The sequence below is a fragment of the Prunus mume genome, linkage group LG8 (assembly GCF_029339155.1).
Source record: "Prunus mume cultivar Tortuosa linkage group LG8, ASM2933915v1, whole genome shotgun sequence".
NCBI classification, from domain to species: Eukaryota; Viridiplantae; Streptophyta; class Magnoliopsida; order Rosales; family Rosaceae; genus Prunus; species Prunus mume.
In genome coordinates, this window is record NC_142705.1 from 4236005 (window position 1) to 4257750 (window position 21746).

General features: G+C 37.7%; 4 protein-coding genes across 8 annotated transcripts; 1 reads left to right on the forward strand and 3 right to left on the reverse strand.

Annotated features, from left to right (window-relative positions):
- Positions 1-641: 641 nt before the first annotated feature.
- LOC103340741 (Alkaline-phosphatase-like family protein) lies at positions 642-2757 on the reverse strand. Its single transcript, XM_008244184.3, has one exon. The coding sequence runs from the start codon at positions 2555-2557 to the stop codon at positions 1070-1072; it is 1488 nt and encodes a 495-aa protein (XP_008242406.1). The 5' UTR covers positions 2558-2757; the 3' UTR covers positions 642-1069.
- Positions 2758-2915: 158 nt separating this feature from the next.
- EER5 (proteasome family protein) lies at positions 2916-6592 on the forward strand. The gene is made up of 12 exons (XM_008244183.3): positions 2916-3150; positions 3242-3378; positions 3477-3570; positions 3737-3826; positions 4058-4123; positions 4265-4354; positions 4478-4534; positions 4884-4945; positions 5384-5471; positions 5695-5771; positions 5860-5934; positions 6020-6592. The coding sequence occupies exons 1-12, from the start codon at positions 2983-2985 to the stop codon at positions 6255-6257; spliced, it is 1242 nt and encodes a 413-aa protein (XP_008242405.1). The 5' UTR covers positions 2916-2982; the 3' UTR covers positions 6258-6592.
- Positions 6593-7283: 691 nt separating this feature from the next.
- LOC103340738 (Transducin family protein / WD-40 repeat family protein) lies at positions 7284-10550 on the reverse strand. 2 transcript variants are annotated; one of them, XM_008244182.2, is made up of 12 exons: positions 10391-10550; positions 10128-10291; positions 9770-9848; positions 9491-9673; positions 9290-9388; positions 8896-9061; positions 8663-8769; positions 8387-8526; positions 8218-8290; positions 7963-8078; positions 7732-7849; positions 7284-7650 (listed from the first exon to the last, which is right to left on the reverse strand). In XM_008244182.2, exons 1-12 carry the CDS (start codon positions 10436-10438, stop codon positions 7522-7524), a joined length of 1422 nt encoding a protein of 473 aa, XP_008242404.1. In that variant the 5' UTR covers positions 10439-10550; the 3' UTR covers positions 7284-7521. The 2 variants fall into 2 exon arrangements, with proteins under 2 accessions (XP_008242404.1, XP_088898544.1); XM_089042418.1 differs by having other exon boundaries at positions 10128-10282; positions 10391-10538.
- A 4321-nt stretch (positions 10551-14871) lies between these two features.
- Positions 14872-20290, reverse strand: LOC103340737 (cyclic nucleotide-gated ion channel 1-like). 4 transcript variants are annotated; one of them, XM_089042423.1, is made up of 7 exons: positions 20197-20290; positions 19077-19491; positions 18660-18827; positions 17694-18025; positions 16261-16375; positions 15878-16123; positions 14872-15671 (listed from the first exon to the last, which is right to left on the reverse strand). In XM_089042423.1, the coding sequence occupies exons 2-7, from the start codon at positions 19218-19220 to the stop codon at positions 15201-15203; spliced, it is 1476 nt and encodes a 491-aa protein (XP_088898549.1). In that variant the 5' UTR covers positions 19221-19491; positions 20197-20290; the 3' UTR covers positions 14872-15200. The 4 variants fall into 4 exon arrangements, with proteins under 4 accessions (XP_088898549.1, XP_088898547.1, XP_088898546.1 ...); XM_089042421.1 differs by lacking the exon at positions 20197-20290 and adding an exon at positions 19951-20190; XM_089042420.1 differs by lacking the exon at positions 20197-20290 and adding an exon at positions 19624-19821.
- Between the last annotated feature and the right edge of the window lie 1456 nt (positions 20291-21746).

The following is a 21746-nucleotide window of genomic DNA, read 5'->3' on the forward strand; positions in this document are numbered from 1 at the left end:
TAAAATAAAAAAAAAAACCAAAAACAGAGAATAAGGCTGTTTTTGTGATTGCATAAGTAACAAATGACATAATAACATTACATTTTAGTAATATTTGTATTAGTTTTTGTTGACTTTCCAAGTGGTATTTAATCTAAATTTTTATAATATTTAAAATGAAAATATTGTGTAATTTCGTATTTAACTTCAAAATTCTCTTTATATTAACGTGTTATTTCTTTCTCAGTTAAGAAATTTTTTTTTAGAGAAAAAAGAGAAAGATTTCTAGTGAGTTGATATTTTATAGTCAGTAAAGGGTTTTGGAAAAGTAATTGAGTTTTGCATTATTCACAAGAATTGTAAAAGTCAACAAAACTTTAAATTGGCCGTGAGAAGAACCAGGCCGCTAACCATCTAACCCACTTGGGCCATAAAGAGGGTCTGCCTTTTGGGCTGATGCCTTAGATTCGGCTTACCCAAACACCCCAAAAACAAAATAAATAAATAAATAAATAAATAAAAGCAAAGAGAATCACATGATGTTACTAAGAGAACTCTAATCTCTATTGATCTGTTATAAAGATTGCTTTGAATTTAAGAGATTTCAGAAGTGCTGCCAAACACAGATCTTTTTAACTGTCGAGAGATGAATTCCCAAACCATTGAGGTTGAAATAGGGATTGCTCTTTAATATGAACTCAAAATTACATATATTTAGACAACACTAATGTATACTACCAGATGATGTCTCTTTACAAAGCTACAGAAATTACAACTCAGCATTTAGAGGCGGGATCCTGTTCGTGGTAGCTCCTATTACATGAAGCAAACAGATGGAACAATACTTTCTATTATGCTTCATCATGCTTCAAATAGTGTACATCACACTTGCCTGAAACAAAGCATGTCGCAAAGAGTGAGCTCATGGATCAGGAAGTAACTGATACTGCCACCTTTCTGCGATCTTTGTATTCATGACCTTATAACCTTGCAAAAACATAATCATATGGTTCCGTGATAGCCGAATTCGCCAACCACCGCTCAATCTTCAACCAGCTGACTCCACCTGGGATATGCTTGGGGGTGGATACTAAGCACTAGGCAAAAGAACAGACTTTGAAAATGATAGAGATCCATTGTTAGGCGCACCCTGAATATTAAGAATCGTAGTGACCAAGTTGTATATGTGGACATTTTCAAAACTAGGAACCTTGCGACCTCTTGCAAACTGAGGACCATGCCCAACGAATATGGTTCTCATGGAAAATACAGCATTGTCATAACCATGTGATCCTCCACATTCTCTCCGCTTCGTCCTCTTTTGTTCTACCTTAAACCCCTCTTCAACCAACCCTATTATAGGTGGAATCCGATCACTCGCTGCATAATGGAGCCTACTAGGAAGCTCCTCCTTAAGATACATTCTCAAATTCTTCCCATTCTCAACTTTCCCCGATTTCAATCCTTCGTTCATCTTAGCAACAACATTCGAAGGATCAATTCCTGAAGGCGGACGAATAGCAAGTAATGGAGTATGTGACAGGACCCAATTATCAGGAATTTCAATCCAAGAGGCCAAATCATCTAGGTAAATTAGCTTTTTATCACAAGTACCAACCATCCCATGATCACCCAACAAAATTATAGTAACATCCTCAAAGACCCCTCTTTTCTCTAAACCTTCAATCAACCTCCCAATCATCCTATCAATTCTAGCAACAGCTTCAGTAATCTCAGGATCATCAGGCCCAACCTGGTGACCCTGATGATCAGGGTCCTCAAAATACAGAGTCATAAACGCAGGAATTTCACTACTAGGCAGATCAAAGTAGTTCAAAACAGTATCAACCCTTTGCTCAAAAGGAACAGAACCATTATACTGCATGCAAAGCTTTTCAGGGCAAGTCCAAGAACCTTTATTTACCTCAGAACCAGGCCAGAAATAAGTGGCAGCCTTCAAACCATGATTGACCACAGTCTCCCACAAGGGCTCACCTAGCCACCACTTGGGTTCGTGGCTTCCCATGTTGAAAAACTCCCCTGTGTGCGGATCCACAAAGTGGTTGTTGACTATTCCATGATAAGCAGGGTAAAGACCTGTGACAATTGAGTAATGGTTAGGAAATGTTAGAGTCGGGAACACAGGAATCAAACCCTGCTCGGCCTCGGTCCCATTGGCGATGAGTCTACCGATATTCGGCGTCGGAGTCTTGAATTGGTACCCGAATCGAAACCCATCTGAGGAAACTAATAAAACCACTGGATGGTCAAGTTTTGCTAAAGCCCGAGCCTTGGATTCGACTGATGTGGAGTTGTGTGCGGGCGTTGCTGTGGCCTTTGATGGGTTCGAGAAGAAGAGGAAAGCGAAAGCAATAGCAGCGGAGAGAGCTATGCAGGTGATCAACAAGAGAGAGATGAAGATGATGGTGGTGCTGGGTTTGTGAGAACGGCATGAGGTAGAAGGTGAGGAGGTGGATGAGTCTGTGTTGAAAGAGAGCAGAGCCGTAGCTGGGTTTGGAAGCTCTTCATCTTGGGTTGGGATCGGTGTGGGTTTCATGGGCAACGAATCCGAACCCATTTCGACAAACCAGCTAATTTCTTCTGGTTTTTCTTCAATGGGTTCAGAGAACTGGAGAATTTGTGATGTGGGTCTTGCTGTTGAGCTATGGAGAAAGAGAAAGAGAGGGGCTTGAGTAAGATGCAAGGGTTAAAGGTTTGGTCTTGTTGTTGCAGACAGTTTGGTGGAAGGTGGCTTTCAACTTTCAAAGAAGACGACTTGTTAATGGTTTTCAACTTTTCTGTGGACCTGCTTTGAGCTGGAAGGAAGGTATGTACGACAACGGATTGGTGTTGGATATTCCAATTCTACGTAAAACGACTTGTCGTTTCTGTCCTCTCCCTTTCCTTTTTGTTGACGACGTCGTTTGACCCTTCACTCTCACACAATCAAGCAAACAAGAAATAAAGGTGTCTGCTTACTGAGGGAGGAGTTTGAGCAGAAAAATGGCGTACTTGAGCATGGGAGAGGCCCACAGGAGAATCAACGACTACCTCAACCGCTTCTCCGACGCCGTTTCGACCCAGGACGGTGCTTCCCTCAAGCAGCTCCTCTCTCTCTCATCCAACAACCCCGCTATCCTCTCTCTCGCCGATGCCCTCAACGTCTTCCAGGTCATGCATTTACATGAATGTGTATTTATATATGTATTTGTTTCAATTGGAATTTTAGGGTTTTGATTTGTGCTGTTATTATGTGTGACAGGACGCCAATAGATTGATTAAACAGTCCGATAACGACACTCAATTTGGTGAAATTCTGGTTCATCTGTTCCGTGCTTTTCAGAGTTACCGAGTCGGGAGCTTCATTGATTCTTACCAAGCCTTTGAAAAATCTGCAAAGTATTCATCTTTTAGATTGGTTTTGATTAATTCTGTTATATGTATGTAATTTTATATCTGGTATTGGTATTTGACTATTGGTGGTGGTGGATGTGCAGTGCTTTTATTCAGGAGTTTAGGAACTGGGACACAGCTTGGGCTTTGCAAGCATTGTATGTTATAGCCTATGAAATTAGGGTTCTAGCCGAGAGGGTAAGACCCGCAATTTCCCTTTTCTATTTTTTTCCCTTTTAATAAAAGAAAAGAATAATATGTGCTTTATTGTTGACCTTTCACAAAATGTGTGCTTTATTTTGTTACTGGTTGTGGATATATTGGGAAGGCGATTCAAGTGAAACTGTTATGTGTGGCTTTGTAGGCTGATAAGGAATTGGCTTCAAATGGAAAGTCCCCGGAGAAGTTGAAGGGAGCTGGTTCTTTCCTTATGAAAGTTTTTGGTGTTCTTGCTGTAAGATTTCTTACTTTGATATTCAATTTCTTTCGCTTTTCTTACAAAAACTTTGGTTTGTAGTTTTTCCTCTCTGAATGAAAGTCGATTGTTTTACTCCTGCTTCTATAACATTAACATTTGCATTTTTTTTTTCTTGGATTTTTGTGAAAAATACTACTATAAATTCAAAAACTAATGTCATTGTTTATCCTTATGAATCCATATTGCTAACTCTTTCATTATTGGTAGGGAAAAGGACCAAAACGTGTTGGAGCATTATACGTGACTTGCCAGTTGTTTAAAGTTTACTTTAAGGTAAGATTTTGTGCACAGTTATGAATTTATTAATATTTTTCAAATATATCTGAATTAGCTATTAGGGTCTCTTTTGAATTCTGAGTAAACCACACGGAACCTGAGCTGCATCATGATGAACTATCTTTTATTACTCTGCAGCTTGGTACAGTTCACCTTTGCCGCAGTGTGATAAGGAGCATTGAAACTGCAAGAATATTTGATTTTGAGGAATTCCCTAAGAGAGATAAGGTAGGAATTGACTTTGATTGAGCAGATGCGATTTTCTTTCCTTTTCTTTCCTTCTTCCCCTCCCCTTTTGAATTGTGCAACTAGTTTTTATGTTTATTCTCACTGTTGTACTGTGATATGCAGGTCACTTACATGTATTATACAGGCCGCCTAGAAGTTTTCAATGAAAATTTCCCTGCTGTAAGTAACCTAATTTCCATGGTTTAGTAGTGTGCAAGTTTCTTGTTTATTAAGTTATTTAAGTGGTGTTTTTGGTCTTGGTTCGGGGTCACACTCTGGATTCTGGAATTTAGAGACACTTGATAGAGAAATGAGCAGTTCCATCCTGTGTCTTATGGTCATTTTAAATAATGAAATTGGATTAGATTCACTCACAGCAGATGTGTCATCAGATTATAGATTTGATATCAGTTGGTGTCTTATCCTATACTGAATTCACTTATTTCTATGCATGTGAAAGCTCTAGAACTGAAAATCTAGGTTTTCTTCAGCCGTGCTATTGACTAAATTGACTTTTGTCACCTCGCAGGCCGATCATAAATTGTCGTATGCCTTGAGGCATTGCAATCCACAGAGTGAAGCAAATATAAGGTTCGGTTCAGGTGTGCTTGTTGCATATATGTTGCATCTGCATGATAGACTTTATGGGGTATCTTTGTAGAGAAAATGATTGTTGTTGTGCCTATATATTCTTTGGCTTGAATCATCTTTTTATTTGTATGATGTTGATACTAGAATTTGATTTTGATAATTGGCCAAACTGATCCACTAGTATCTATCTATCATAATAAGACAGATGGATGATCATTTTACTTCTATTCTGTTAAAATGATGGTGTTACCTGAATCTAAAATTAAACATGTCTTACAGAAATGGTTGTATACATCAATATCCTTCTAATTTTCTGCCGTTTTAGGTTTATATTCTTACTCGTCATAAAACATCTTGTGAGAAGAAGTCTAACATGAGATTTATAAATTTTGTACCATCCTTTTATTTTCTACTCATTTTTAAATTGTTTGTATTTAGGATGATATTGAAATATTTGATACCCGTGAAGCTTTCAATTGGCATCTTACCAAATGATTGGCTTCTGGAAAAGTATAACCTAGTTGAGGTTTGTCATTCCCTTTGACTTGTTTGTTATTTCCTTTACCTACAAGAGAAATTATTCAATGGGGTTGATGTGAAATGAGTTTATGTTACTTGTATGCTACGTAAATCTATTTACCAGTGTTCTCAATGAAGAAGAGTGTAAACCTTAGCCTGCCCCCACGCCCACTTTCCCGCCTTTTCAAAGCTGTGACTAAATCCTAGTTTACAACTTCTTGCTTTCACAGTATAAGAATGTTGTACAAGCTCTAAAAAGAGGTGATCTCCGACTTCTTCGGCATGCTCTTGAAGAGCACGAAGATCGGTATGCTTGGCTTTCTTTCTGAAAATCTTGAGATAGATAAAAATCATTTTCTGGAAGATGGAAACTGAGTCCCGTTAAAATAAAACAGGTTCTTGAGATCAGGTGTTTATCTTGTCCTGGAGAAGCTAGAACTCCAAGTCTACCAGAGATTAATAAAGAAAATGTAAGTTCCCGTGCCACTTTTTATAGTTTGATAGTAGAATTACTCCGAAGATTCAGTTCATGACTACCACGTGCTCATCCTGCAGTTACATTATCCAAAAGCAGAAGGACCCGATCAAAGCTCATCAGCTGAAATTAGAAGTAATTGTCAAAGCATTGAAATGGCTTGAGATATCCATGGATCTCGATGAGGTGGAGTGCATAGTGGCCATATTAATATACAAAAATCTTGTGAAGGGGTACTTTGCACACAAGAGCAAAGTTGTAGTTTTAAGCAAGCAAGATCCTTTCCCTAAATTGAATGGAAAGCCTGTCAATTCATAGAGAAAATTGACAGAAGTAGTTTGGTGTTGAAAAATATGCTATGTAGATGTTATGGGTTGGCCAGTTTCAGTTCCTCGTCATTGGAATGAAGAATTGCTGCTTTGTACCTGAAAAATGTTGTCAAAGGGAATCATATGGAGGGGTTTGGGCCACATATGAGGCAGCTTATAACGACAAAAGCTATACAAGTCTCTTATTTTTACAGCCCTTGTAATTTTGAATTTTGTGAGTCATGTTTTTCTTTTTTGAAAATCTTGAGAACTCAACAGCCATCATAGATTCATGTTCATGCTCATTATTCACCCCAAATATATATCAATTTTTGTTAGGAATTATGTCTATTTCTGCATTGATGTCAACTCTTCAACCTTGATTTCATCTGTTCTTTATTTCTCCATTTTCTTACATATTTTCATCTGAATATTAACATTGTTATTCCTCAACAGGCGCACTGTTGATGTGTAGTAACCTGCAAATTAGTAAATTAATGGGGGTTAATATTGTTTTACCGCGGTTAATTCTTCTTGCACCTCTGTGCTACCGTGAATTAAATACGTACAAAATCCCAGTAAACAAATAGATGCACAAGCATATTGCCCTTAGCAGTGATTCCACCGATGCGCCTAAAAAAGTTTAAAATCTTGTTTCCAGCGGCAAAAGCTAGCCCTGGCAGGAGATGAGGCCCATGAACCCAGGCTAGCCCTCAGACAAGATTTTTCTTAGTTTCAGCTCTAATTTGCTGAAGTCAGCGATGACATTAGCAAAATAAAAAATAAAAGAAATTTCAGATTTCTTTTTTTAGTAAATACTTAGTTGTAGTTTTCACTTCCCACACCAAAACTCTATACAAATTTCTCTCCTCATATTTCATGTGAATAGTTGTTGTCATGGCAATTGGTGGAAACACAACCTTTTGCAAGGGCAGTAACTATTCACGTGAATAGTGGCTGCCCTAGCCCCCCTTGCCATGGCAAAGGGCAAATGGGTGGAATTGCTCTTATAGATAATCAACTCATTGGACAAATATATCAAAAAGGATATCATCAAGAAATTCCAGGCATTAGGCAAAATTTGTAGAGGTTCCATACACCAACCAAACTCCCAAAAAAGGGGAAGGAAAAAAAAACAAACCAAAACAACTGTCACTTCAAATATGTAATTGCTTCAGTACATAAGCGCTCATCATACTATTGGAACATGATCTGAAATATATCCACTTGGCGGTGCACGAAGCAAACTGACCAACTTCAACTTTGAAGCACCATCAGAGTTCAGAGGGAAGGGTAGTCTGTATGTTTGAAGGCATCAGAATATTATAACCATCTGCTGCAGTTGAAACGAGCATGCCAGGAATCTGAGCATGCCAATGAAGTTCTTTGAGGTCTTTTTGTCCCTGTTACCATAAATAACCATGAGTTAAATGACTGAACAAGTGAGGGTTTTTCGAATAGAACAGTCGGTCAAAACTGTTTACCTGATGGACAAAAAGAAGTTGTGGAGGTAAATCTTTTGGAGCATTCACTTGCTCCTTTGTTTTAGCTTTGAATTCTGCCTCCTCTTCCTCATCATTTTCCAAAGATAGATCCCATATTCTGGTAGCGAAAGCCAAATGACAAAATATTTTGAGTTCAGACATAGAAAGCACGAAAGTATTAGGTTTTAATGTAGGATTATCACTCTAATATGGTCTTTAAATATTACTTACGTTAGCTGATTGTCAGAAGATGACACTGCCAAAGTGGAGGCTTCATGTGGACTCCACTCAATGGATGTGATGGGGTGTTTATGGTATTCAAAATGTGCAACTACAGAATCTCCTTCCTACGTGCAAATAGAGGAAAGAGGATAAATAATTTTAGTTGTTGATTATCAATGAACTTAAAAAAAGCATAATTGAACCCAATTTAACACTCATGGTAAATGAATTACAAGAGAAAATGTCAGACGGAACAAGGCATACCTTAAGCAATCTAAGATCGCGAATGGAAAAAGTACCATCATCACTTCCAGATGCCAGCATACAACTAGCCAGCCTAAGAAAAGAAAAATGGTGCCAAGGTCATCATATCATATGAAGCACAAAATGTATCACAACAAACAAAAACAACAAACGTTCAAGATTTAAGCACCTATTCCAAGAAATAACATTCACATCTGCATCATGCGCCTTAAAAGAAGTTGCTGGTGACTTTCCCAGACGGATATCCCATATTGCTATGTTCCCATCCACAGAACAAGAGGCAAATACATCAGGTTCAGTAGGACTCCACTGCAAAGATAAAAGGTAAAAAAGTATCGCTAACGGATGAGAAAATATTAAGGAAAACTACCTAACTAGATTGTAAGGTTGACTATATGCTTTATAACAACAAATCGAACTTTAGCTTCCCATCTTAGCTACATACTTGCAGATCCTCCACACTTGAAGTATGTCCAATATACGGAGTAGTATCAACATTCCATGTGGAACCTGATGTAGGTTCCCACAAATGTATATAATTCTTGCAATCCCCTTTTAAAATCAAGAACATAAAAATAAAAAAAAATAAAAATCATTAGTTTCAATGGAAAAAGCAATATATTATTAAATGCCCTTGATAGAGAAAAAGAAGATATTGAACTAAGGTAACAATAGTACCAGATAGAAGCCTTCCAGGTACAAGTGGACTCCAGTCTAGAGCAAACCCTTCATCTTTATGCCCAAACTTAACCAATGGAGCCTGGTTAAAAACTGAAGAAGCTCCCTGGCTAACGTCTGCCTCTGATTCTGCTAAAGCATTTAAATGAGAACTGAAGTCCCAAACCTGCAAGAGTAGCAGGATTAATCCATGTTTAAAGTAAAATGTAAATGGTCATTCAAGTGTCAGTTTAATATGAGGAACTTGTATTTAATGTAGTTGTGAGTTTATTCTATTAAACCATATAAGGAACTTGTAGTCATAATCTATTCTTTATACTCAAAATGTGTACATATTTATATAAATTGTAATTGATGAAGAACTCATCCAGGATATAAGGATATAAAGTCTGACCTGCACATGACCAGTATCTGCCCAAGATGCACATATATGGGGATTTTGTGTCATGGCGCGTATACGATTAACACATCCTTCATGAGCTACCTTGCGCAACTGTACATGAGAACAAGAAACATGGATATGCGCATAGATGAGATCAAAACTAAGCAAGATGAAGGTGAGATGAATCATGTCTGGGATGTAACAAAATATTGCCTGCAAAACCGGTGCGCCAGATCCACCAGCCTCCTCATCATTGCTATCTTCGTCACTATCACTATCCTCACTGTCCATATTAGAGTCTTCATCTGCAGGTTTGGCAGGCACTGGTTCGCGCTTTTTCCCAGAAATGTTGGATACTTTAAATATTCCAAGAGAGTTCCAAGCAGCTTTCTCTGCCTGCACAACAAGAAGTTTGAGTATTCACCATCACTATCGGATGGGTGAAAGAAAAGCGAGAGATAAATCATCAGAAATTTAAGAGATAAAGCTCACCTGAGTCCCGGCAACGAAATACACTGTATGGGGGAACTCTGTCCGAACCAACCCCAATGTATCTCGTACAATATCAAAGCTGTCAAAAGTAATTCACTTTTAGCAGTGAATTGGAAACCTCTAAAACATAATTCAATACTCTGCGTAAGCCATAAGAGTTTCCGACGTTAAAAAGCTAATCATTAAAAGCCAAAAAAACAATAAAAAGCAACAGGTGTATGCTTAGTTCAACTTAGTTATGCTAAGTTCAGCTAACCAAGCTCCAACTCTTCAAACCCAGAATTCAAAGTTTAAACTTAAAGCCTTTCCTGCAATTTCTGGGCAACCAAAAAGAAGAATAAATGAAATTCAGAGCAACCTTAAACAAGGCCAACCAATATGGAAGGCATGGAGAGAATTGTAAGCTGATGGGTCACACTGGAGCTCTTCGCCTTCCTCCAACTTGTCCACCCCTGGTTGCCATACCTTCGCAGGCATCGATGGTATTGCAGAGGAAGAAGACCCATCTCCTTTCTTTGAGCCCTAAGCAAGAATTCAATTCGATTGAATTGGTGAAAGATAAACCCCAATTGACTGAAGTAATTAAACAATTAAAGGCGATGGAAGTGGATTGGAGCTGACCTTGTTCTTTCTCTTGGCTTTCTTAGGGTTCTTGATGCTTCGGACCATTTCTAATCTTCAGGTTTTCCAGAAACAGAGACTGATGAAGCAATGAGAAACAAAGCAAACCGAAGAGAAAGAGGGGTTTTGGTGGGGCTAGGGTTTTAGCTTATCGGGCTTCGGGCTTCCTGCTAATAAAAATGCTATATTTTTCCATCCCAAAAATAACTTATTCATAAAACAAAAGGGCCTGGGCTATTGGGCTAAAACTGACTGCTTTATCCGTTTGGGCTACAAAAACGAAAAAACAAAAAAGTGTCTGTAATGGCATTACTTCTAGAATGACTGACTTATTTGCAAAAGTCTTGTACATGTTGAAAGGTTTGAAATTTTTATTGGATGCTTTTGACATGTTCGTTTAATCCTTCATGGTTCGAACTTCTCATAGTCCGACTCTCTCTCTCTCTCTCTCTCTCTCTCTCTCTCTGGTTCTGTATTTTGTAGAGCCATTTTCCTGATTTGGAAATTGGAACATCTGATATGCACCTCACATCACATTATTTATGGCTAATTTTTCAATGGTTCTATTTCTACTTGGATGGAAGTTAGAAATAACTTTTTTGTTTCTATCTAATATTGCTGTCAACTTTAGGTACAGCGGCTGGATGGATGCATTGCAGATCATATAAATGGCTGAAGGTGCCCTCTGAACATCCCCTGTGTTGCATGGCATATTCCAGCTTCAGCTTTTGCACGCTTAGGGACCATTTCAAATTTACAGGGAAGCATTGAGGAATGATTAGCATCCAAAAAGTTTGCTAGAATGTCAAATAGAGAAAAAGAGTTGCCTTTATAGGGGGAAGCTTGTGGAAATTTTTTTCCATCCTGCCCCCTGTGTTGCAGGACTTGACGACGACGAAGACGATTGGTTTGGGTAAACAACGAGACGGACTTTATTACTTGGTCGCATTGGCGTCAGCAACACCGAGCCCTAAATTCAGATCCTCCGCTGCCATTGCTAGCCATCCATCTTGTTCTCATGTCACCTCCTCCACTGACTTGTGGCACCGCCGATTAGGGCATCTATCTTCCTCTAGATTAGATTTTATGGCAAAAAATTTGCTCAATTTTCCTTTCAAATCCAATAATCCTTGTGATGTTTGTGCACTTGCAAAACAATGTCGACTTCCTTTTTCTGCTAGTTCAATTTCGTCTGTTAGACCGTTTGAGTTAATTCACTGTGATATTTGGGGCCCCTACAAAATTCCTTCTTTTTCTGGTGCTAAATATTTTTTGACAATTGTGGATGATTATTCTCGTTTCACATGGGTATTCTTTATGCAGCACAAAAGTGAAACACAACATTTACTTACAAATTTTTTCTCCTTTGTCAAAACTCAATTTGCTGCATCCATTGCTAATATTCGAGTTGATAATGGGGGGGAATTCTCTTCTATGAAAGCCTTTTTTCAACAAAATGGCACTACTTACCAACACTCTTGTGTCTATACACCCCAACAAAATGGGGTTGTAGAGCGCAAACATCGTCATATCCTTGAGTCAGCCCGTGCCCTTCGCTTTCAAGCCCATCTCCCTTTGCGTTTTTGGGCAGAATGTGTTCTCACCGCTGTACATTTGATTAATCGTTTGCCCACACCACTTCTTTCCCAACAAACTCCTTTTGAACGCCTTTATGGCAAGATCCCTTCCTATTCCCATCTTAAGGTTTTCGGGTGTCTTGCCTATGCTACTGATGTGCATGTCCCTCATAAGTTCGCTCCTAGAGCCAAACGTTGTGTTTTCCTTGGTTACCCGGTCGGTCAAAAAGCCTACAAGCTCTATGACCTTACCACTCATAAATTTTTCACTAGTCGTGACATTGTTTTTCATGAAACTATTTTTCCCTATGCGTCCCTTCCATCCATTCCAACACCTCTAGCCCCCGTCCTTCCTCATTTTGTGTCTGACCCTCCTATTTCTAACTCATTCCCTACGACCTCCACAGCACCATTAGAACCGGTCCATCCCGTCCCTCCCTTAGCAATGACCCAACCCGATTCTCCTTCTACGTCTCCGCATCCAGCCACCTCCACTTTTGATCAACCCATTCCTATTAGCGTCGTTCCGCCCCCTCCCGTACCAGTTTTACGACGTTCTCAACGACATCACAGTCCTCCACGTGCTTTACGTGATTATGTTTGCAACCAAGTAACGTCTCCCAAACCGTCGCCGTCTTCTTCGTCTGGTTCCACCAAAGGTACAAGGTATCCTCTTTGTAACTTTCTCTCTTACCATCGTTACTCACCACAGCATCATTCTTTTGTTGCTACTATTAGTCAGGATGTTGAGCCCAGCTCTTATACCGAAGCAGCTTCCCATTCACACTGGCAGGACGCCATGCAATCTGAATTGGCAGCTTTAGAGGCCAATCACACTTGGTCCCTCACTCCTCTCCCTCATGGCAAGAAACCCATTGGATGTCGCTGGGTTTATAAAATCAAACGTCACTCAGATGGCACCATAGAGCGTTATAAAGCTCGTTTGGTGGCCAAGGGTTACACACAGTTGGAAGGTATCGATTATCATGACACTTTTTCTCCCACTGCTAAAATGATTACTATTCGTTGTTTATTGGCTCTGGCAGCTGCTCAGGATTGGTCCCTTCACCAATTAGATGTCAACAATGCTTTCCTTCATGGTGATCTCCATGAAGAAATTTATATGTCTCCACCTCCTGGTCTTCAGCGACAGGGGGAGAACTTGGTGTGTCGCCTCAACAAGTCGTTGTATGGTTTAAAGCAAGCTTCTCGTCAATGGTTTGCCAAGTTCTCAACAGCTGTTCAAGCTGCCGGATATGTTCAGTCCAAAGCGGACTACTCGTTATTCACATGTCGGAATGGAAAGTCCTTTACCGCTCTGTTGATATATGTTGACGATATTCTTATTACGGGTAATGATCTCAAGGCTATATCCACTCTTAAGCAATTTTTGCATAGTCGTTTCCGAATTAAAGATTTGGGGGATTTGAAATATTTTCTAGGCATTGAAGTCTCTCGATCAAAGAAAGGTATTTCTATTTCACAACGGAAATACACTTTGGAAATTTTGAAGGATGGTGGAATTTTGGGTGCTAAACCTGTGAACTTTCCCATGGAGCAAAACATAAAGCTCTCTGATACAGGTGAATTGCTTAGAGATCCATCTCAATATAGGCGACTTGTGGGACGCCTAATTTATTTAACTATTACTCGGCCTGATATCATGTATTCGGTACATGTATTAAGCCGATTCATGCATGCACCACGTAGACCACATATGGAAGCTGCCTTGCGTGTGTTGCGTTATTTGAAAAGTGCTCCAGGACAGGGTTTGTTTTTCTCTTCTCAAAATGATTTATCTCTACGAGCTTTTTGTGACTCGGATTGGGCTGGTTGTCCAATGACTCGTAGATCCACTACAGGTTATTGTGTTTTTTTAGGATCTTCACTTGTTTCTTGGCGAACAAAGAGGCAGAAAACAGTGTCACTCTCTTGCCGAATATAGAGCCATGACAGGTACATGCTGTGAGTTGTCTTGGTTACGTTCATTATTGAAGGATTTACGAATATTGCATCTGAAACCGGCATTGCTACATTGTGATAACAAAGCAGCCTTACATATAGCAGCCAATCCCGTTTTCCATGAGAGAACCAGGCATATAGAAATGGACTGCCACTTTATTCGGGACAAAATACAGGATGGTTCGGTTGTAACCAAGTTTGTTACTTCGGCAAATCAGCTTGCGGATGTATTCACTAAACCGTTGGGAAAGGAACCCTTTTCTACCATGATTCGCAAGTTGGGAGTTCTCGACATTCACTCTCCAACTTGAGGGGGAGTGTTAAGAAGGTCAATGATTTCCTAATGTTCACAGGATGGATCTGGAAACAAATATGTAATTATGTGCTGTAGAATATTTCTTTTCCTATTGTAATTTAGATTCCTAGAATAGCTTAGCATCATTATAGGAAATCTCTTGTATAAAGTTACACCCTCTGACTCAATGAAAATTATTCAGGCAAATATCTTTCTTCCCTATTTTACAGATTGGGCATTTGAATTATCTCCAAGTAATGACTTGTACTAGACTTGGTTATGTTTTCCTGTAATATGCATGCAGGAATAAGATTTCGAGATGTGACTTCTGAAATTAGTTTAGTTTCCAAAGAGGGAATAAGATTTCGAAAGTGCGCTTATTTTTAGCGATGGTATCAGCACCAGTTGCTATAGCTCTGTTTTCCCACGCCTAGCGACGGTTTATTTGGCGCTAAAGGTCCTCGCATAGGCACAAAAACCGCAGCCAATACTGAAACACCGTCGCAAAAATTCGAACAGTAACAGTAACAAATTAAAGTGTTTTTTCTGTTTTCAGGTAGGCCTTTCTTTTAATATCCCTAAACTACTATTGGCAATTTGGTAAACCCTGTAGAAGGTGCAATGAACTTAACAAAATTCGACAAAGGTAATAGTAAAGGCATCTTTCCTCAACCTTCTTTTCTTTTTTTTCTTTTTTTATTTATACAAGCGATAATTGACATTAAACTAATCCTAACTATGCAGAGGGGGGATTCGAACTTTGGTGCAAAGTGAAGAGCACATCTGCGCTAGCTAATTTGGCTAAGCCCATCTCAGCATTTTCTCAATGCTTTAGATCCAATTAATGTGACACTTTTTTAATATTCAGAGCCACAACCCAAAAAAAACAAAAGTATTTTATATTAATAAAAGATATGTTAGATGAGGAAAGAGATGGGCATGAGAGGGTAAACACTGTAGCATCCAATCCTTAGTCCTAGACGGGCCTTGCATGACGACGGCGCCATTTTGCTCGTATACTACAAGCTGCCAGATGTTGCCACCTCTCCAACTGGGAGTCCTCTATATGACCGAGCCTCTTGCTAAAATGCCACCAAAATGTGGAGACAACAATGTTCAAGTTGTTGGCTCTGATGGCAAATGCTTCAACTTTCGTATGGGCCTTGACAATTCTGGTTGACTTGGGAAATTCAGAAAAAGAGCTCAATTCTGATGCCCAATTTAGAAGCTCTTCTCCGTAGAAGTCACCTTTCACAAGACACTTGATCGCTGAGGAACCACTTACATTAGTTGGGTATGACCATGCCGTACCTTGGGTGATGAAGAGCATCTTATCAAGTGGTTCTCCCTCTCGAACAATATACTTGTCTTCGCTATACTTCACGAACTTAAGATGCTCACAGATTGCTTTCAACACGTTTTCATTCATATTTTCCAGCATTGGGACCTATATAATATTAATTTTATTCAAGAAAAAAACAAAGAGAATAAATTAATCTAGCAAGGGATATAAATTTATACTAGCTAGGAATACGAACGCATGCATGTTATGTTATGATGAAAAATCCAATAAACATGTACATACTTTTTTCTTTACTTCAAAATCTTGTAATATATATATTCCATAATTTGGTAGACAAATTAAGTACTTACTTTTTTTATTAAATTCAAGCTGAGATGCCGCATAATACGTCTTTGGTGTATAATAGGAATAAGAGAGAGAACATTCTCCACATCAACTTCTTTGTTTTCTTCAAGTTTTTGGTGCAAGTTTTTCGTGATGACCATCTTCAAATTCTTATCACAAAGGGCGTTTTTATACAACCATAAATCTATATCTAGATTCATCATCTGCATCTTTTGTCTCAATTTAAGCTGACTTGATCTTTGTTGTGACATCTGCATGCGGTTAATTTTATAACTAGTTGGAATGAAGATGTGAAAAATAAATGGTTTAGATATTTGAAAAATCCTTAATAGAATAAGACTATATATATATATATATATATATATATATAAAGGCTAATCACACAAACCTGTATCCTTGTATTGAGATATAATAAAAATAGCACCATGCCACTTATAGATACGAAAATCGAAAAAACGATTTCCCCCCAATAGAGACTAGTCTGGAGGTTTGAACCTAAAGAACTGCAAAATTAAAAAAGACAATATATTAGATACTAACGTCTAGGCAAATTCTTCAATAAGTATTTTATGTTAAAAATTGTTTACATATTTCTAATCTTGACTGTTGGATTGCATATATATTGCATATTAAATCTATCAACACATCTAATGAATGCAATCCAACGGCCGAAATTAGAAATATGTAACCAATCCTTAATTAGTACTTATTATAGAATCTCCCCAGTGTCTAAATTGAAGTAGTAACTTTAGTGCACGTTATATTTCCTTCACCAAATTTGAACTTGGCTCTTTCTTCAACAAAGAAACGTCATTTAAATTTCTTTTTATTTAGTTATAGAAGGTGATTAGAATTTTATTAAATCAATAAGAATAATAGTATAAAAGGATACATATAGTAAATGGAGTCATTCCAATAATAATATGGCAAACACGGGTAAAACCTCTCCAATGACCTAAGTCAACAGAAGAGCTGAAACTATCTGGAGAGAATCACTCTCCAAAGTAACTTTTCTATAACCCCTGTCAACTGCCATAATTTCCTTGAATCTAGTCCAATGACATTAAGGACAAAAACTAGCCTCTAACCGTCTTGATTCTCCTAGATAGACTAAGGACACCCGGCGAACTCAACTAAGTTTCTGGAATCATAAGAGAGAAAAACACAGAAAACTCATAGAGTTTCTGGAATTTATTGAACAAAGTAAACAAAAAAAAATTAACTAAAACAACGACGGCAAAAGGAAAATCAACTGTCACTAATCTTCCTTTAGGACATGACATAGGGAGCGCCACCTAGTAACTCCAGGGCCTCAACACACAAATAAGCAATCAATCTACCGTGACCAAGCCAAAACACCTCAAAAAGCAGCCTCACAAGATGAGGCATAACCAATACCAGCCCAGAGAAGAGTGAATCGATATAAGTCCACTAAAAACCGAAGAACAACGAAGATCCAGGGAAAAACCCTCTGGATCTAAAGCTCTCTCTCTCTCTCTCTCTCTCTCTCTCTCTCTCTCTTAGCAGTTAGGATTTTATAATGTTTCTTGTCTAATGTTGGATGAAGACGTTTCGAAACTCATTTAATTGACCCAATGACATAATACAACCATTTAATTTTGTTTATGATAAGCATTAATTAGCTGTGGGATTGTATATAGATAAAGTGAAATACTCTATTAAGAATTTTATGTTTAGAATTAGTTAACGATTTCTAATATCAGACGTTGAATTACATGTATATTGCATATTAAATTCATTGACATATCTAATGAATTTATATTTGAAATTTAGTTAATTAACATCAAACAGTTATGATACCTCAGATTGCGCAATCCCCACCAGAAACTTTGAAGGAAGTTTCGTTTAATAGACGTTGACCTGGTCAAGTCAGACTGAAGAGCGTAGAGAAATATACCAAAATCGAAGATAGTTGCATCTGGTGGATTTATAGGGCATGATGCCTTTATATGCGTGATATTGAGATGCGATTTGTTGGAGGTAATGTCGACGCCACAGTAGAAAGACGGTACCAAAATCGAAGCATAACCTGTTTGAGCGAGATCACATCCCGCCCTTTTATCGTGACAGGCATGCCCCCAACAATCTACCTCTCGTTGAAGAGAAAGACGGTACCACAAGGCTCCGTATAGCTGAAGGACACCAGCAAGCAAGGCAGTTAATAATAATATAATCTCAAGTTTAAAAAAATATTTTTTATACAAAGTAAAAGTAATAATGGAGGAGAGGAATAATTGAACACATTGAGTTAGAAGCCCCTTGTGTTTTGTTTTTTGTTTCATACAAAGTCCCTTGTTATTTTGGGGGCGGTTAAGTGCGTGAGTATGGTCTCCATGAAATGACAAAATCATTTTAGACGAAGTTTGTTTCAAACGTACTAGACTCAAAAAATTAATTTAGAGTCAATGGGGTATAGCCTAATAGAAAATGACATTTACTTGTGGACTAATGTTTTGAGGTTTGAACCCTCGTGGCACATTGACAGTGTGTGTGAAAAAAACCTCTCTCCCCCGATATTGCATGAATGAAAAATATTATTTAGGCATTAAATTGTGACAAATAATTTAGGTACTAAATTTGGACAGAAGCCAAAGTTCGGGTTCCCAAATTGGAAAAAAAACCCCCCAAATTTTAAATATCCATTCAAACACATCCAGACATTGATAATGCAAGTTTACTTAGGAAATTTTTGTGCTAAAACTAAATTAAAGTAAGCTGAAATATATATATATATATATATATATGAGAGATAAGATTGAAACTTACATGAGCGGCAAGGATGAAGGGAAGAAAATCCAATATAGCATTAAGCCATCTTCCTATTTTAGTTTCTATGTTAGTACACCGCTTGAGAAGCTTGTATGTGTGATGAATCCGTAGTGTATATTGGGCCGGAAGAAGAAACTCATATAGTGGAGCAAATAATATTGATAGCTGGAAACATTACATGATGGTTTAAGCCAAATTAAATCTGATATTATAAAAAGTATATTAAATAAATTACAATAATGATATGTTGTATTTCACATATGTTACATTTTTAGTTATCCACATCTGGGTCTATTGGTGATTAATTTGCAGCTGCAGCTATACCATGCATGCGTGTGTGTTGACACTAAAACAAATAGTTGAAAAGCAAAATATTGAATGAAATTGACAGAATAGAAGGCTTATGTTGATTACCTGTGGAATGGAAAGAAGACGAAAAACACGAGGTAACGCCAGAATAAATGATTTCTTTCCTATTGTTTTTCTTTTTCTGGAGGAGGCCCCAGTTGTCTTAGCATTAGGCTTGCTACGAATCAGCCGCCCACCAAAGGTGTCCATTACATAAAAGAGATCTAGGGCGGATCGTAAGCCCACAAATGACCACAACAAGTATACGTCCGAATGGTAGCACGTACGGGCCCCATCTACGACAGTAATGTAAGGGTAAAAAGGATCAAGGAAGACAGCAAATACACATGATATCGTAAAGACTATATCCCACTTCCGGAGGAACGTCGTTGCTGGCTGCTCGTAATGTGGACCAAGAATCTCCTCTGTTGTTGGCCATTGTCCACTTGATCTGTGCGCTCCAGCTTCATCATGATCAACACTAAACAAGACACACAAACAAAGAAGCATTTAGATACAAGTTTTTCTTTAAAAGAAAAAAGGAAAATGTTCTGAGAATTAGAGAAAGAAACTAGCCTTTAAATCAGAAGACAAAAAATGACTAATAACTAACCTTATGGCTTTACAATATTTGGGACTTGTTATAATGAAATCGTGAATACCACGACGACTAACTGGGGACCCAAAGGACATTCTATGTACAACGAACCCCTAGTTCTTTATAACTGTAACTTAAAAACGGAAAAAAAAAAACTAACAGAACCTAAATCTCTATGTATATATATAAAGCAAAAGGCATTATATATATAGATTTAGGCGTTAGTGTATTGGATGGGGACAACTGTATGTGATTGAGCTTAAATGAAATAAGATAATTTAGAAACAAAGTGTTCCGAGAATTAGAGACTTTTAATCAGGAATTAAGGGAGCAAAAACTAACCTTATGGCTGTTGAGTCATGATTGGAGACCCCCATAACTCAAGCTTATTGATGAGCAGGAGGAAGGAGCTTGTTATAAGCCCCCTGCGAATAGTCAAATATGTGTGTGGAAAACTAAAAGTTCGATAGAATTATCAAATTTTGATATAGTCCTAGTGAGAATACCCCTGCTAACCTGAGACTAAAGAGATGATTCATATAAAAAAGATGGAGAGAGAGGTTTAAAGAAGTGCATTGAAACTTATACCAGTGCTTGCAGGATACACCCTGAGAGAGAGAGAGAGAGAGAGAGAGAGAGAGAGAGAGAGAGGAACAATATGGACAGACCGAAGAGAGGAAAAATGTCTTTTGGCACCAAAAATAAAAAGAGAGAGAGAAGATAAATGTCTGGATTTTATTTCAAGTACGGCCCAATAAGATGAAATAATTTTGCTTCCACTAGGCTTTCTGCTTTTTTAATTGTCTCTTTGTGCTAGAGACCTGACCTACTTCGCTTATGAATTGTATTTTGAATGATTGCCTGGTTTGAACAGTGATTAATGTATCTAATTGTTTTATGTCATCTTAAAAGACAATTCCACAAAATAATGTTGGCTCCTGCAAATAGTCAAATATTATGTTTGTGGAAAACTAAAAGTTAGATATAATTATCAAATTTTAATCTAGTCCTAGTGAGAATCCTTGCTAACCTCTCTGAGAGAGAGAGAGAGAGAGAGAGAGATGGAATTTTTCTAAGTATATATATGGTCCACTTATGTGACAAATGAAAATAGGCAATCAAAAAAGTCGAATTTTTTTTTTTAAAGTATTTCATAATCTATGACTCAAAAAAGTTGGGAGTCATAGTCTTTGGCAAAAAGATGAAATAGTTCAACTTTATTAAAGCTGATCAACTCTCTCTCTTAAAAGCAGATAGCACGCGTCGCAGCTCATTGCATTCATCTTCTCTGATTGTTAAAAAAATGTAAGCAGATAGGGGCGACCTGAAAGTCTTTCCTAGCGAAAGATTTTTTTAGTGTAATCGACACACATGTGAAAATTATGCGGGGTGTTTTCATTCCACTTTATAATATGTATACATATATTAGTTGTCTCATGCATTTAATACCATCTACGGTATGTATCTTTAAAAAATTTGTGCTTATGCGTAAGTAAATGCGGTAGTTTTGAATGAGAAAAAAAATAAGAAGAAGAAGAAGAAGCAGCATCTAATTACCTATGGAGGATATATTATTACCTCTAGAGGTAAAGAAACCCAACCAACGGCGTATTATGTTTAATTACCTACAGTGAGGAGATATAATTATCTATGGAGGATATATAATTACCTATAGAGAACAATTCTCGTATGTCTGTCTGTCTCTCCTCCCTCTCTCATCCGTCTCTCTTTTTCTCTCTTGTCGGTTGGCGGTTTTGGGTTGACGTCGTTTGCAGCTCTGTCAAGGTCTCCTTCGTCTACTACCTCCATGGTCTGACTAGACCCACCAAAAATTGATCAATCTTTTTCATGTTTTGGGTTTCTAGTTCCATTGAAACCACACTGATTGTTCCTTTTCTTTTGTTAATTTCAATTTGGGAATCTAAGGTTTCTGATTTTAATTTCAATTTTTTCAATTTAGGGTTTTTTTTATTTTTATTTCAATTTTTTTAAGATATTAAAAATAGTTTGGAGTTCAATACTAAACAAATTTTTAGATCTTAAAATTACTATTTATGCTTGATTTATTGAATGATGTTTTTGTTAATTGGAATAATTTGTGTGTGTGTGTTTTTATTTTTTTATTTTTTATAGCATTG

Excerpts from the sequence above, each read along its gene's own strand:
- LOC103340741 (XM_008244184.3), bottom strand. The coding sequence starts at position 2,557 with ATGGGTTCGGATTCGTTGCCCATGAAACCCACACCGATCCCAACCCAA.
- EER5 (XM_008244183.3), top strand. The coding sequence starts at position 2,983 with ATGGCGTACTTGAGCATGGGAGAGGCCCACAGGAGAATCAACGACTAC. Across the intron at positions 5,472-5,694 it reads AAAAGTATAACCTAGTTGAG|TATAAGAATGTTGTACAAGC; the intron begins GTTTGTCATTCC and ends TTGCTTTCACAG. Across the intron at positions 5,772-5,859 it reads CTTGAAGAGCACGAAGATCG|GTTCTTGAGATCAGGTGTTT; the intron begins GTATGCTTGGCT and ends AAAATAAAACAG.
- LOC103340738 (XM_008244182.2), bottom strand. The coding sequence starts at position 10,438 with ATGGTCCGAAGCATCAAGAACCCTAAGAAAGCCAAGAGAAAGAACAAG. Across the intron at positions 10,292-10,390 it reads AAGCCAAGAGAAAGAACAAG|GGCTCAAAGAAAGGAGATGG; the intron begins GTCAGCTCCAAT and ends ATTCTTGCTTAG. Across the intron at positions 8,291-8,386 it reads AATGTTATTTCTTGGAATAG|GCTGGCTAGTTGTATGCTGG; the intron begins GTGCTTAAATCT and ends TTCTTTTCTTAG.
- LOC103340737 (XM_089042420.1), bottom strand. The coding sequence starts at position 19,703 with ATGTCCTTTGGGTCCCCAGTTAGTCGTCGTGGTATTCACGATTTCATT. Across the intron at positions 19,492-19,623 it reads AAATATTGTAAAGCCATAAG|TGTTGATCATGATGAAGCTG; the intron begins GTTAGTTATTAG and ends TGTCTTGTTTAG. Across the intron at positions 16,376-17,693 it reads TGGGGATTGCGCAATCTGAG|TTCTTTAGGTTCAAACCTCC; the intron begins GTATCATAACTG and ends TTAATTTTGCAG.